Here is a 14,136-nt window from a genome sequence, read left to right as displayed (position 1 = left end):
AAGACCATCGGAGATCTCCTGCGGCCGCGTTTCTCACCGATGTGGTAAAGTACAGTACGTACAGTAAAGGACATTCTCATTGATCCGTTGATTAACTATAACTGACCTGCGCCGCCCTGCTCTAGCTTGACATGTTAGCAGGTACTCTGACCTTTTTCACAACTTCAAATGGCGTTTCATAAAATCCTGCTGTGACTCGACATGCGCCGCACCATAATCATTGCTCATAAAACCCTACACTGCTACAGAGGATTATACTACCACCGGAAGCCGGCACTTGGTTGTCCACAGAGGGAGGGAAGAAACACACCATGTGGAATGAAAAACAAAATGCTTTAAAATATTCAAGAAAGAAACATTTTTTTTCATTTAATATTCCGTAAGTATTTATTGTACGACTAACGATTGTCAAAATAAGAACCTGCTTTGGGCAATCGCACACTATACCGTCGAGGCCGCTTTTACAGAATAAGAAGGAAATAATTAAATTAATGCTTTCCTATTTACATCGTTGATGTCAACATATTTCTTTCAACATATTTCAACAGCTGTAAGGATGTCAACATATTTCTTGTTGATAAAGATGTCAACAACTTTCCTATTTACATAAATACGTCAAAAAATCATTTTTTAAACCTGTAATCACTGGTTGTAGGGAATGCAGATTTGACGATCAGCTGATTTATGTGTGTGTGTGGGTGTGTATTTTAGACTTGGACAATATAAGAAGGAAAATTGCTTTGCAATACATGCCCATTTGCAAGTTTCAGATCAATATCAGTAAGCAGTAAGCACGGCCCATTATTTAATGACACCACTCGACTGTCCAATCAGCGGACGGCTCGCATCGCCTTCGCCCAGCAGACGCCAATACGATGGTGTCGTAAGATGGCGTCGTATCGGCCGATAAATCGGATGCTTTTGGGTCCCAAAGTCGGCGAATTCAGATTTTTCGAGTATGGCTGTACATGATAAACAAAGAGCGCGGTTCGTAGATGGAAAATGCATTAGTGCCGTGGGCATCGGGGCACTAGGTGCGGCGTAAAAGGGATAACAAAGTCGAGTCCTTACGGTATTATTATATAGATAGTATTTCTAATTAACAATAAACAATTGAAACAACTTAAGCCCCATTTCAAGAATAAGAAATTCCATATTTAAAGAAAAAAATACAACAAAAAGGAACCACCAATTTTTGGTACCCCATTGTAGGATGTATCCTTTTTTGGCTAATTGTCAAGAGAATAGTATCAATGTTAAAAACAATACATTTATATTCCACCCATTTGAAAATATGTCATCAGCCTCAATGGTTGTCGGTTTGGCAGGGGACATGAAGCTGGGCGTCATCAAGTACCGGAGAGGAGCACATAAAAATTCAACCAAGTAAGGTGAATTAACTTTAAAAACAAACATGCTGTCACTTCTTTATGGATGTTAATTACACCAAAACGCCTTCTTTAAAGAGGTAGTCGTTGTGTGTCAATATCCTAGCAAGTCAATGTGCGTGTCATCCGTGGCATGGGCGGAAAATGAGCGTCCTGTCTGCCTGCATTATTTGGTGGACATTAAAGATCCCACGGTGATCTTTGTAAAGAATGGGCGAGTTATCTCGGTCAAACCTGAACAAATTACAAATCGCTGCACCGACTGCCTGCTGGAAAGGCAACGGCAAACCAAGAAACTGCTTTGGAAGCGACAAAGCTCTGCGTGGACTATTTATTCGGTGACAATTTCAAGTTTTTGGTACTAAGATGGCTTGAAATGAAATCGGATTGATTGCAGTTGTTTTCATTCCGAAATGAAAACAACTAATGAAAATGATCAAAACTTCAAAAAGTCGATTGTTGGCCATGAGAAGCATACGCGACGATTCAGATTCATATGACCTTGAAAGGAATTTTTTCCCTTTGTATTGTAAATTTTTTTAATCTGTGTTTTAATAAGCAAGAAAAGCAGGTAGGGGCAGGTGCAAAAGTATAAGGAAATTGTTGGAAAATCTTTGTTGACCACACATCCGGTAATAAATATAAATACAGGCAATGTAATTGCTGTTCACTACGGGATAATTGACCACAAAAATGAAGATATGAGCTCGATTATTGAAGCAAGCGGTGACATCTTTTCACAATAAATGTGTGCTGACAAGATGGCCTGCAGGTACGCACGCTCACCTTCAAACTGTCTGGCCTGGGTTTGAATCCTGACCCAGCTATAAACAGTCATCCTGGGATTTCACAGTCAGGGTGATTCATCAATGTGCGTGCCATCCCTAGGATGTATGTTAAACTGGGCGTCCCGTCTGCCGACATTAGTTGATGGACGTTAACGATCTCACGGTCCTTTGTGAAGAGCAGGTGAGTATTCACCGGCATGCCAGCCAAATTATAACTTCCTGCCCTAACCAGCAGGGGGCACTGCATCAGCGACACGGCTGCGCTCCCAGCATTGATGCAAACCAGCAGCCACAGGCTGCACACAACATGAGTGAATACGAAATGTACGTGACACATGCTTTCTACTGCTGAGCAAACACACCATTGAAACCTGGATGGATGAATGTAAATGTAAACCTGAAAAAGCAGAACAAAATAAATAACGAATTTTTAAATACAAAACGTTGAAAAGATATAGAGAAGACAAGAGTTTTAAAATGACCACTTAATTATGATATCATCACAGCATCAAGTAATGCGATAGTTCACCTACTCTTTATGAATGACTGTAGGATTGTTAAATGTCCAACAAGTAATGCTACCAAATGGATTCCAAGCTTAACATCTGTTCTAGGGTATGGTAGGTACACTTGGTGATGCTATGCCCTGCCTGCGAAGCAACAGCGTATAGAGTCGAGCCAATAACCGAACCCAGACTAGACAGCTCAAAGACAAGTGCAGGCTCTCAGCATCATTTGGAGACAGACAGACAGACAGACACACACACACACTACCCAATGAGAGAACAGCATGCACTGCATTTACCCACGGATGGCTATCTGCAGCATTTATTAAGGCTTTTCGAAGCCTGTGCCACTTTCACTACCACAGTAACTATAGTACAACTACAAAATGAACTGCAGTAATCCTATAATATTTAACTGTAGTACTTTATAGTTACTATAGTATGACTATTTAAATGCTCTTGTTTGGAACAAATCATTGTACACAAAGCAATGGGGTTCACGAAAGCTTGCAAATAAATCTATCTGTAACAAGAAGAAAAAGACATAAAATGTCATAGCCCTGTGGTTTTAGTAATTTTGTTGCACCGAGTTAAAGGCCGCCAGTCGGCCATCTTTGGTCGGATTGCAAAATCAATTATTTTGCATATGTGTACTCTCATATATTGCCTTTGTGCCAAGTTTGAACAAAATTGGTCCCTGCATGTTGAGAAATGGTTGGGGACACGTTTAATTAACAAAATGGCCGCTAGTCGGCCTTATTGGATCTGATGTCGAAAAAAATGACGTGCATATGTAACCCATCATTCATTATCTGTGTGCCAAGTTTGAACAAGATCGGTAAATGCATGTCCGAGGAATGGTTGAGGATGTGTTCAATATCGGGTTTTTGTCCCCCGTCGCACCGCGGAGCGAAAGGGGGACTATGGTTTTCCCCTCCGTCCGTGTGTCCGTCTGTCCATCCGTCCGTCCTTGCGTGCGTGCGTGCGTGCATGCGGGCGTGCGTGCGTGCATGCGGGCGTGCGTACGTGCGTGCGTGCGTAAGCGAAGGACCGCATTCGAATTTGGTGTGTGGGTGCAACCCACGTCAAAATCCAAGATGGCCGCCGCCATGTATGTCTGATGCCATGTATGTCTGAACCTTGTGAGCGGAATATCTTGAAAAATAAGCATAGTACCAACTTCTAATCTGGTGTGTGGGTGTATCTTGGCACAAGGAAGAACGCTATTGAAAATTGGGTCGCCACCTCAAAATCCAAGATGGCCGCCACCATATATATGTCTGAACCTTGTGAGCGAAATATCTTGAAAAATAAGCGAAGTACCAACTTCTAATCTGGTGTGTGGGTGTATCTTGGCACAAGGAAGAACACTATTGAAAATTGGGTCGCCACGTCAAAATCCAAGATGGCCGCCACCATATATATGTCTGAACTTTGTGAGCGAAATATCTTGAAAAATAAGCGAAGTACCAACTTCTAATCTGGTGTGTGGGTGTATCTTGGCACAAGGAAGAACACTATTGAAAATTGGGTCGCCACGTCAAAATCCAAGATGACCGCCACCATATATATGTCTGAACTTTGTGAGCGAAATATCTTGAAAAATAAGCGAAGTACCAACTTCTAATCTGGTGTGTGGGTGTATCTTGGCATAAGGAAGAACCATATTGAAAATTGGGTCGCTGCGTCAAAATCCAAGATGGCCGCCACCATATATGTCTGATGCCATGTATGTCTGAACCTTGTGAGCGGAATATCTTGAAAAATAAGCGAAGTACCAACTTCTAATCTGGTGTGTGGGTGTATCTAGGCATAAGGAAGAACCATATTGAAAATTGGGTCGCCACATCAAAATCCAAGATGGCCGCCGCCATGTATGTCTGAACCTTATGAGCGGAATATTTCGAAAAATAAGCGAAGTACCAACTTCTAATCTGGTGTGTGGGTGTATCTTGGCACAAGGAAGAACCATATTGAAAATTGGGTCGCCACGTCAAAATCCAAGATGGCCGCCACCATATATATGTCTGAACCTTGTGAGCGAAATATCTTGAACAATAAGCGAAGTACCAACTTCTAATCTGGTGTGTGGGTGTATCTAGGCATAAGGAAGAACCATATTGAAAATTGGGTCGCCACGTCAAAATCCAATATGGCCGCCGCCATGTATGTCTGAACCTTGTGAGCGAAATATCATATCATAGCATGTTTTCTGCGTCTTCCACCTTGTCAACTCACATCACTTCCCTGACGGGGGACCTAGGCGTAACGCTTGTTTACAACTAAAATAGCAGCCAGTCTACCAGTCAGCCATATTTGATAAGATCACAAAATTAAGTGAGGTGCATGTGTTTGTCATCATGTGCTGTGTTTGTGCTAAGTTTGAACAAAACCGGATCATGCATGTTCAGGAAATGGTTGGGGATGCACGGACGGACAGACGGACGAGACCCATTCCATAAGATCCCGTTTTGGTCGAAGTCCAATGGGGGCTAATAATAAAAGGCAGTGTGTGTCAGTGTATCAGTGTGTCTCCTCAATAACTCCAAAACCATGAAACCTAGCGGCTCCAAACTTTTCATGCATACTTAATGACCTCCAAGGGAGTGCCTGAATTAAAACTGAGTGTTTGAGTGTGTTAAAAAAAACTCTTTTTGAAGATGATTAACAGGGTGCTCATAACAACAACAAAACAACAACAAAAAAGCCTTACCAAAATGGCAGTCCGCCATCTTGGTCAGCCCACTGTCACATTGCTGGGTTCTTAAGCCACCATTTTGTTTTGGCCTTTTGAAACATGCCTTGGCTTGGAAACTCTATCCACTTTCACGGACTAATTAAAGCATATAATCGAAATCTGGATTAGGATTTGAGGATCAGATCCCATACACTTAATAAATATTGAAATATGGAGTGACATCTGAAAGATTTACCAACATTAGCGATTCTTATAACTAAATGTATATCATGGACTAATTAAAGCATCTATCTATAATTCCAGTAATCTCTGTGTGTCTGTGTGTTTGTTTGTCTGTGACCGCTGTTTCTCGACAACCACGGGTCCGATATACTTGAAACTTGCCAGGTATATTGCTGGGGACCTGAGGATGTGCCTTTTCAAGGTTTCATATTAATCGGAGAAGTAGTTACCGAGCTATGTCCAAAAAACGATTCACCCAATCAGAGAGCAGCGAGCTATCACGTGTGCCGAACGTGGCGAACAGACTCTGCCTCGGACGGCACATTTGAGAGCGTATTCATTTATTTCATGTTGGCAAACTATGTTGGCGCTATGTTGGCGTTAAACTATGTTTTAAAACTAATTAAAACTAATTTGCGATTCATCGTAACTGCGATATGCGACCTTCCGGACAGTCAAATGAGGACGTCACTTCCGGACTTACGGATAGTCATAGTGACGACGTACTGATGCTGAACATGGTGAGCAGACGCTGTAAGGTACGATCGATTGTAGTACACGTTTATAATAACTCTGCCGATACAGGCCCGATTAACTGCAGCGCCATCCGAGCTGCGGCGTCGGGACGATACATTCATTGTACGGTCACATCACGCACTTACGGGCACGCCCATGGGCCCATGGGCACGCCCATGCATGCATGGGCGAAGACATTTTTTTTTTTTTTTTTGGCAAGGAACGGGCACCCACGTACGGGCACGTCCTAGTATAATCAAATCTGGATTAGGATTTGAGGATTGGATTCCATACACTTAATAAGTATCGAAATCTGCAGTGACATCTCAAAAAAATTCACATTATTGATTCTTACTAGGGCATGCCCGTACTATATATATATCTAAAATTATATCCCCCCCCTCTATTTACATGAAATGGTTTGGTCCATGAAATGTTTTGGTCCATTCGCAACGCCAAAGCGAACGGCGAACGCTTTACATGAAATGGTTTGGTGCATGAAATGTTTTGGTCCATTCGCAACGCCAAAGCGAACGGCGAACGGCTTGCGAGTACAGTGACAATCCCCCCCCCCCCCCCCCTCTATTTACATGAAATGGTTTTAATTAGTTTTAAAACATAGTTTAACGCCAACATATGGCATGCCCGTACCCATACTATCCGTAATGGCGCACGCTCTCACAGGAGCTCCGGAAGGTCGCATATCGCAGGAAAGCGAAAGAATCGCAAATTAGTTTTAATTAGTTTTAAAACATCGTTTAACGCCAACATAGCGCCAACATAGTTTGCCGACGGGAAATAAATGAATACGCTCTCAAATGTGCCATCCGAGGCAGAGTCTGTTCGCCACGTTCGGCACACGTGATAGCTCGCTGCTCTCTGATTGGTTGAATCGTTTTTTGGACATAGCTCGGTAACTACTTCTGCGATTAATTTAAAACCTTGAAAAGGCACATCCTCGGGTCCCCAACAATATACCTGGCAAGTTTCAAGTATATCGGACCCGTGGTTGTCGAGAAACAGCGGTCACAGACAAACACACAGACACACAGACACACACACACACAGAGATTGCTGGAATTATAGATAGATTAGCTTTTTTTATGTTATTTTGGTGTTGCTTCATAATCAGGCTTCCACAGATCCTGAGGATTCCAGCCAGGTGGAAATACAATCCACTAATCTACCTAGTCCTTCTCTCATTAGTCCTTCTTCCGCTGTGTCTCTTCAGTTATTGCATCCGCTTCTTGCTTCTGAGGTCCGTACATCACGTGACCTGTTGGTGGCACTCGTGTCTCGAGCATGTTCTCATTGCCGTCGTGACAGCCTCTGGAACCGCTTGATTCTTGGAGAAGGAAGCCCAGGAATGGTTGCTGGAATAGCCTTGCCAATCCCATTGGGGTCAGTGGGGTCTTCAGCTTCTGCCGTAGGTCTTGTGACAAGTGTTCCGGAACGAGGTGTGAAGCTCACCCGTCTCATGTTCTTTGAGCTAGAGGAGCTCCTGCAAGTAGTCTACTGTCGTCATGTGGAAGATCTTGACCCTCAGCTGGTAAAGTTGCTCCAGTATCCTCTTCCTTACCATTTATATTTTATGGATGTATATTTTGAGCAGCAATGAACGTACAAGTTAAGAGTGACTCTCAAAGCCCAAGTGTGAAAGAATGGAAGCCATTAATTGACTGCCTTTTTAATCCTCTTTGTATCCTCTATTTTATTTTATTTCTTTTAGGTGTTTCTCAAGTCTTTGAGCCCAGCATGGTACCAGAGCCTTATGAAAGTCTTGCAAAGTCACTTTCCACACAGCTGTCGTCTCTTTTCCAGCCCAGATGGAAACGCTTACCACCTGGTGAGATTGATATAACTAGGGCATGCCCGTACTATATCTATATCTAAAATTATATCCCCCCCTCTATTTACATGAAATGGTTTGGTCCATGAAATGTTTTGGTCCATTCGCAACGCCAAAGCGAACGGCGAACGCTTTACATGAAATGGTTTGGTGCATGAAATGTTTTGGTCCATTCGCAACGCCAAAGCGAACGGCGAACGGCTTGCGAGTACAGTGACAATCCCCCCGGGGTTTTTATTAGTTTTAAAACATAGTTTAACGCCAACATAGCGCCAACATAGTTTGCAAACGTGAAATAAATGAATACGCTCGCAAATGTGCCATCCGAGGCAGAGTGTGTCCGCCACGTTCGGCACACGCGATAGTTCGCTGCTCTCTGATTGGTTGAATCGTTTTTTGGACATAGCTCGGTAAGTAATTGTCCGATTAATATGAAAACTTGAAAAGGCACATCCTCGGGTCCCCAGCAATATACCTGGCAAGTTAAAAGTATATCGGACCCGTGGTTGTCGAGAAACAGCGGTCACAGACAAACGTACAGACAGAGATTACTGGAATTATAGATACTAGGGCATTGCCCGTACGTGGGTGCCCGTTCCTTGCCAAAAAAAAAAAAAAACGCTACCCGTACGCTCTACCCCGCCCGTACGCCCGTAAACAAAAAAAACAACGCTCTTCGCTTCCGCCCTTCGCTCTGACTGAATTGGGAGAAATAATGCGCATAAGAAATCGAATTACGTACCGTAATGGCGGTCAGCTCGTAACGCGCTCAGCTCCGCTCGTCTCACATCGGCCACGCCTACGCAACAAAGCGTTCTGTGATTGGATGCCGGAAAGCGTGCTGCCGGACAGTCTTCACTGTCCGGAAGTTCGCAAATCGCAGTTACGATGAATCGTTTTAATTTAATCGCAGTTTGAATTCGTTTTAAAACATAGTTTAACGGCAACATAGTTTTCCAACGTGAAATAAATGAATACGCTGTCAAATGTGCCGTCCGAGGCAGAGTCTGATCGCCACGTTCGGCACACGTGATAGCTCGCTGCTCTCTGATTGGTTGAATCGTTTTTTGGACATAGCTCGGTAAGTAATTGTCCGATAAATATGAAACCTTGAAAAGGCACATCCTCGGGTCCCCAGCAATATACCTGGCAAGTTTCAAGTATATCGGACCCGTGGTTGTCGAGAAACAGCGGTCACAGACACACAGACACACAGACACACAGACACACAGACACACAGACACACAGACACACAGAGATTACTGGAATTATAGATAGATAACGAAGTGTATTTATGTAAGCGAGGCTGTTCTCCTCCTTCTGTAGTGTTGTCTTAATAAACACCTCCATAAGATAGGGTGTTTTTCAATTTGCAAAATGCTTCAGACTCAATGTTATTCCCATTTGTCATAATTTCATTATTGTGATTGTAAACAACCAGAATACGGAGAAACAGGGTGAACAAAGCATTAGCGCTTCTTCTTCTTCGTCTTCTTCTTCTACAAGGCATGATGGATAAACTCGACTACTCATAAGTTGCCAAACCATCAACATATAAAAACAACAAATTTTATTACTCTCTGCATTTTTGCCAATATACACTGCCCAGATCTTGTTCAAACTTAACAAAAAACTTTTTATTCAAATTCTGAATGTTATGGAGAAAGTCTACTTCTTATAATTCTTCTTCAAAGCATGACTGATAAACTCAGCTATAGATTATTAAAGGCTCCATTCACTGTTGTTATGCCTGGGTGCATGGCGTATATAGAGCCTCACACCTCTGAAAACACCATAAAGCTTAAAAAGATGAAGAAGACCCTTCCTTCTCCATATTCAGTGAAGCGATGGGTGGAATTTTCTTGCAACGAGCGGGATTTTGAGAGAGACCTGCGGTGCCGGCCCATGGTGTTCACACACGTCAGATTAACAATGCATAGGTGGCAAGTTGAAGGCGATGGAAAACTGGTTGATATGAATCAAAAGTGGGTTTTTATTTATTTATTTATTAGCCGGGATCAGAAGTGAAGTGATACTGTGTGTGGAATCGTGGAGGGTGGTTATGTGGTCCCGGTGTGGGAAAGCTCATGACAGCACACAGCCAATTAACTAGAGTGATACCTTGCATATTGTCTACAGGGGACTACAGGTCTATTAGTCTGTGTGTCAATCCTTGCGAGTGGAATGGAAGCGAAACATCGTATTTTAAAAATAAATTGTACTTTCCATCCAATACGGGCTTTGACCACATTAGAACGGATCTGCGGTTTTCAGAAACAAAACGGGACAAACCCGTGAAATGCGGGTCACTTGTCATCCATGACAATGGTGCCTGAGGAGCACAGGCCGGGGTCATGTTTTCCCCCTCCCCACCCTCCTGCTCTCCCCCCACCCCTCTCTCTCTCTCCCACCCTTCCCTCCCTCACTCAACCTCTCCTCTCCCCTCATGTTCCCCCTCCCCCCTCACCTCTTCTCCTCCTCCCACACTCCTCCCTCCCATCTTCTCTCTGCACCCTCCACTCCCCTTCCTCTGTCTCCCCCCACCCCTCTCTTCATATTCCTGTCAATAAGTGACTCTGTGTTGCCTGGCAACGCCAGGTACTTTTGCTAGTTGTAAATATTTCGTTATTTTATTATCCCTTTGTGAAGATTTTCGATCCTGATACATTCTTAATGAAAAACATTCACATACATGAGAGTAATTAACATAAAAACAAGTTATTAAATAATTATTCTTCAGGTATTTCACTAAACACAGTAGAATTGGGAGCAAAACGACACAGTCAATCCAAAATTTTGCTTTTTGAAGACAATTTCTCATTAAAATGTCACGATTGCGTAAACACAGAGCATGAACAAGTGACTTAGGAAAAGCTGCAATTTCTTTCTTCCATTACTGAAGTTACATGAAAGCATGGCAGAAAGTGAGCTATCGTTTGTAGATCCATTTTGAAAATGAGCAGTCAAGCTAATTGCCATAATATAACAAGCTTTTTCCATAACTTTTTCCATAATATAACATAATAACAAGCTTTTTCCTCTTTGGTTTACCTTGCAAACCTTACCTAGATTGACATTGTAAAATGTCACTAATATTAGAAACATTGAGAGCAAGTCAAATAAAGCGTAATGATTGAAGCACATCAAATAAATGATCAAGAATTGTAATTGGCACAACTTCATCTCCCTCACATCTATTGTTCACCAGCAGGGGTTACCCGACACTGCCCGGGGAGGGGGGCATTGAAAAGCTATGGAGTTATTAGCCTCATGATGGTTACCTTTTACCTGCGGGCCAGCGGCAGCACTGCCTGACCTCCACATCCCGATGTACACTTTATAGCAGCCTTTGTTGGCATCACAATGGACGTCAAGGCCAACAATTGGTAGCTTAAAACCTTGCCGAGATTCTGAAGTACCGACAACCAAAATTTGAGGCCTCCAGGGGCTACGGTTCGGCCATGAAAAAAATAACGTACACATACAAACATACACTTTAAAATATGTAATACAGACTTGGCATTTAATATGGAATATGTTTTTTTTCTTGACTTGGGTTTACTTTCTTAACTCAGTATATCAATCTGGTGAGTTTCTTTTACACTTTGGTGATTTATTTGTTAAAAGAACCATGTCACTGATTGTCTGTCGCAGCAAAAGTCAACAACAGGATTATATCACTGGTGGCGTGGCAAAATGTACGGACAGGTGCATTTGATGATTGGTTTCACAGTCGGGTATACAAGGGTTGTTGCGTTCTGTATTAGTGGAAAACAACTGCTGCACGTCTCCAAATGTTATTGCCGCTTCCTCTGGAGATGGTCTGTCAACTCGACAATGCTGTTTGTCATGGAGTGGTGGCTTTACGAAATTACGGCATGAAACAGCATGCTATTGCTCAGCAGAATGGCATCACTCAAGGTCAGGTGTCAAAGATCCTGAAACGAAATGCTCAGAGGGATGTCCCTACTCCAATACCGAGGCCAGGACGTCCCCGCAGAACCACAAGGAGGGATGATCGCCAGCTGCACCGGTTAGTCCGCAATGGCCGTACCAAGTCAACTAATCGGCTTAGGGCTGAGTGGCAGCAACTGACAAATGTGCCTGTATCCAGAAGGCTAGTCAACCAATGACTGGTTCAAGCAGGCTATCATGCCAGGCGTCCCCTGAGAAAGCCACTCCTGACCAGCCAACACCGCCAGCGCCGATTGCAGTGGGCCAGAGAGCACCGTCAATGGCAGCCAGGACACTGGAATCACGTGACCTTCAGTGACGAGTCTATATTTCTGGTCTATCGTCAAGACGGCCGCGTCCGAGTGCGCAGACAAGTGCATGAAGCCTACAACAAAGATTGTATAGTGCCGAGTCCAAGCTGGAGGTGGTGGGGTGACCGTTTGGGCTGCTTTTCATGTAAGGGGCAAAACTGACCTGGTTGTTCTGAATGGAAACCTGAACCAGTTCAAGTACAGGGTCATTCTGGAAGAAACATTGCTTCCATTTGCTCGTGCAGCCTTTCGAGGAAACTTTGTCTTCCAAGATGACAATGCACGGCCTCATCGTGCTCGCATGATCCAACACTTTCTTGCTGACCGTGGTGTAGAGCACATGGAGTGGCCTGCCATGTCCCCGGATATGAATCCGATAGAGAACTTGTGGGCAGAATTAACACGTCAAATCGACCACTTGGACCAGCAGCCGACCTCTGTGCGTGAATTGCAGCAGGCTATTGTCACTGCATGGCAAGAGATTCCTGTCCAAACCTTGGCAAATCTCGTGAACAGCATTCCTCAACGTGTACGTGCTCTCCTGAATGCTCGTGGGGGTTACACAAAGTACTGAATTGTAATTTTACTGTCCGTAATCCCAGTCGTAATTTCACTTTTGTTTTTGTTAAAAAACATTTGGCTAATGTGCAAAATAAAGAGATACTTCTGGAAAACGTACAGAAGTTTAACACAGGACTGTCCATGAAATGAGTTCGATATCAGTTTACATCACTTTCAAGGATCAATTTATTTGTTTCGAAATGTCAAATGTGGTTTTTGTTTCTTTTAAAGGTCACATTAACAAAATCTAGAATAATTTCAACATAATTCCAATGAACTTTTGGTTCTAAGTCATCTTGAAAAGTAAGTTCACCCCCACAAAAAAAATATTCCATATTAAATGCCAAGTCTGTATATAGATAAGGTGGTAAATGTCCTGCCCCAAAACATGTGCTCTTACTATTAAAGATAAAAATTCTCATCAAGCAAAATGTGTTTCCGATCCTCCAAATTTGACAGATAAATAGGGTCTCCACTCCCCACCTCCGCTCCCTCCCCTTTCCTTGGATACATCTACTTTAAGGCTTGCGATGATAACTTACGATCAACACCGAACAGCAGTACCCACTCCAAAACAAGCAGTAACTTTTCTAGTTGCACATACAAGAAGCAAATCCAACAAATAAACCGACGTCATATATAGTACAAGTTATCATGAACGCGAGTGAGTTTGTCCGCTGTTAGCAACTTACCATTGAGGAATGGCGAGATGAGGGGAGACTGGCAGCGTAGCTCGCCAACCCCCCAAGTGGCCCGTTGTGCGATGGTCCTAGCAGACCATGCATGTCCGAGTGGCCGCCAGACAGACCAGTGGAAGGTCCCACGGCATGGTTCCGCAAAATATGGATAGCGTCGTCCAACCTATCTAACCGGTCTTCCATGCGGCTCTGCAAGTGCAAAGCAAAGAGGATCCTGGGTTAAATAGACCACTGGTCTTCAATGGCCTTGTCCTCTTCATGAAGTACCCCAGAAGAGCACAGCAGAATGCAAACAAGTCAGGTGAAACCTCTCAATTTCAACACTTATTCATTCTTAGCGTTGCGTACCACCGAAGTACGTACAGAGAACGATAATTTTTTCCTCTGTTTTCACAGCAGATTGCTCGTGCACCAGTCCAATTTGTTTTAATTTGCATCGAGACTGTTCTCCCTGGGAGCTACAATCGAGTTTAAGCACGAGTTGAATTGCCGGGCGAGATTCCGGTCGGCAATGAAGGCACGACGCACCACTTTCCTGGGCATCAGCTCCAGTGAAGGCTCTCTGTGGAGCCCCAAATCGAGCCCTCTGTAGGAAAATCATCAATAAACGCAATGAACGTAATGCCTCCAGAGCAAAAGACTAAC

General features: G+C 43.4%; 1 protein-coding gene across 2 annotated transcripts in view; it reads right to left on the bottom strand.

Annotated features, from left to right (window-relative positions):
* The window catches only part of TCF12 (transcription factor 12), a 447,272-nt gene that overhangs the window by 50,715 nt on the left and 382,421 nt on the right, over positions 1 to 14,136 (bottom strand). For both annotated transcript variants that reach the window (XM_078773420.1, XM_078773418.1), the window contains exon 15: positions 13,486 to 13,680. In XM_078773420.1, coding sequence (XP_078629546.1) covers positions 13,486 to 13,680 — 195 coding nt within the window. The remainder of the gene's footprint in view (positions 1 to 13,485; positions 13,681 to 14,136) is intronic.

The sequence above is a fragment of the Myxine glutinosa genome, chromosome 2 (assembly GCF_964187855.1).
Source record: "Myxine glutinosa chromosome 2, kmMyxGlut1.1, whole genome shotgun sequence".
NCBI lineage: Eukaryota > Metazoa > Chordata > Myxini > Myxiniformes > Myxinidae > Myxine > Myxine glutinosa.
Note: the sequence above shows the minus strand (reverse complement) of the source record. Positions and strands in the feature narration are given on the sequence as shown.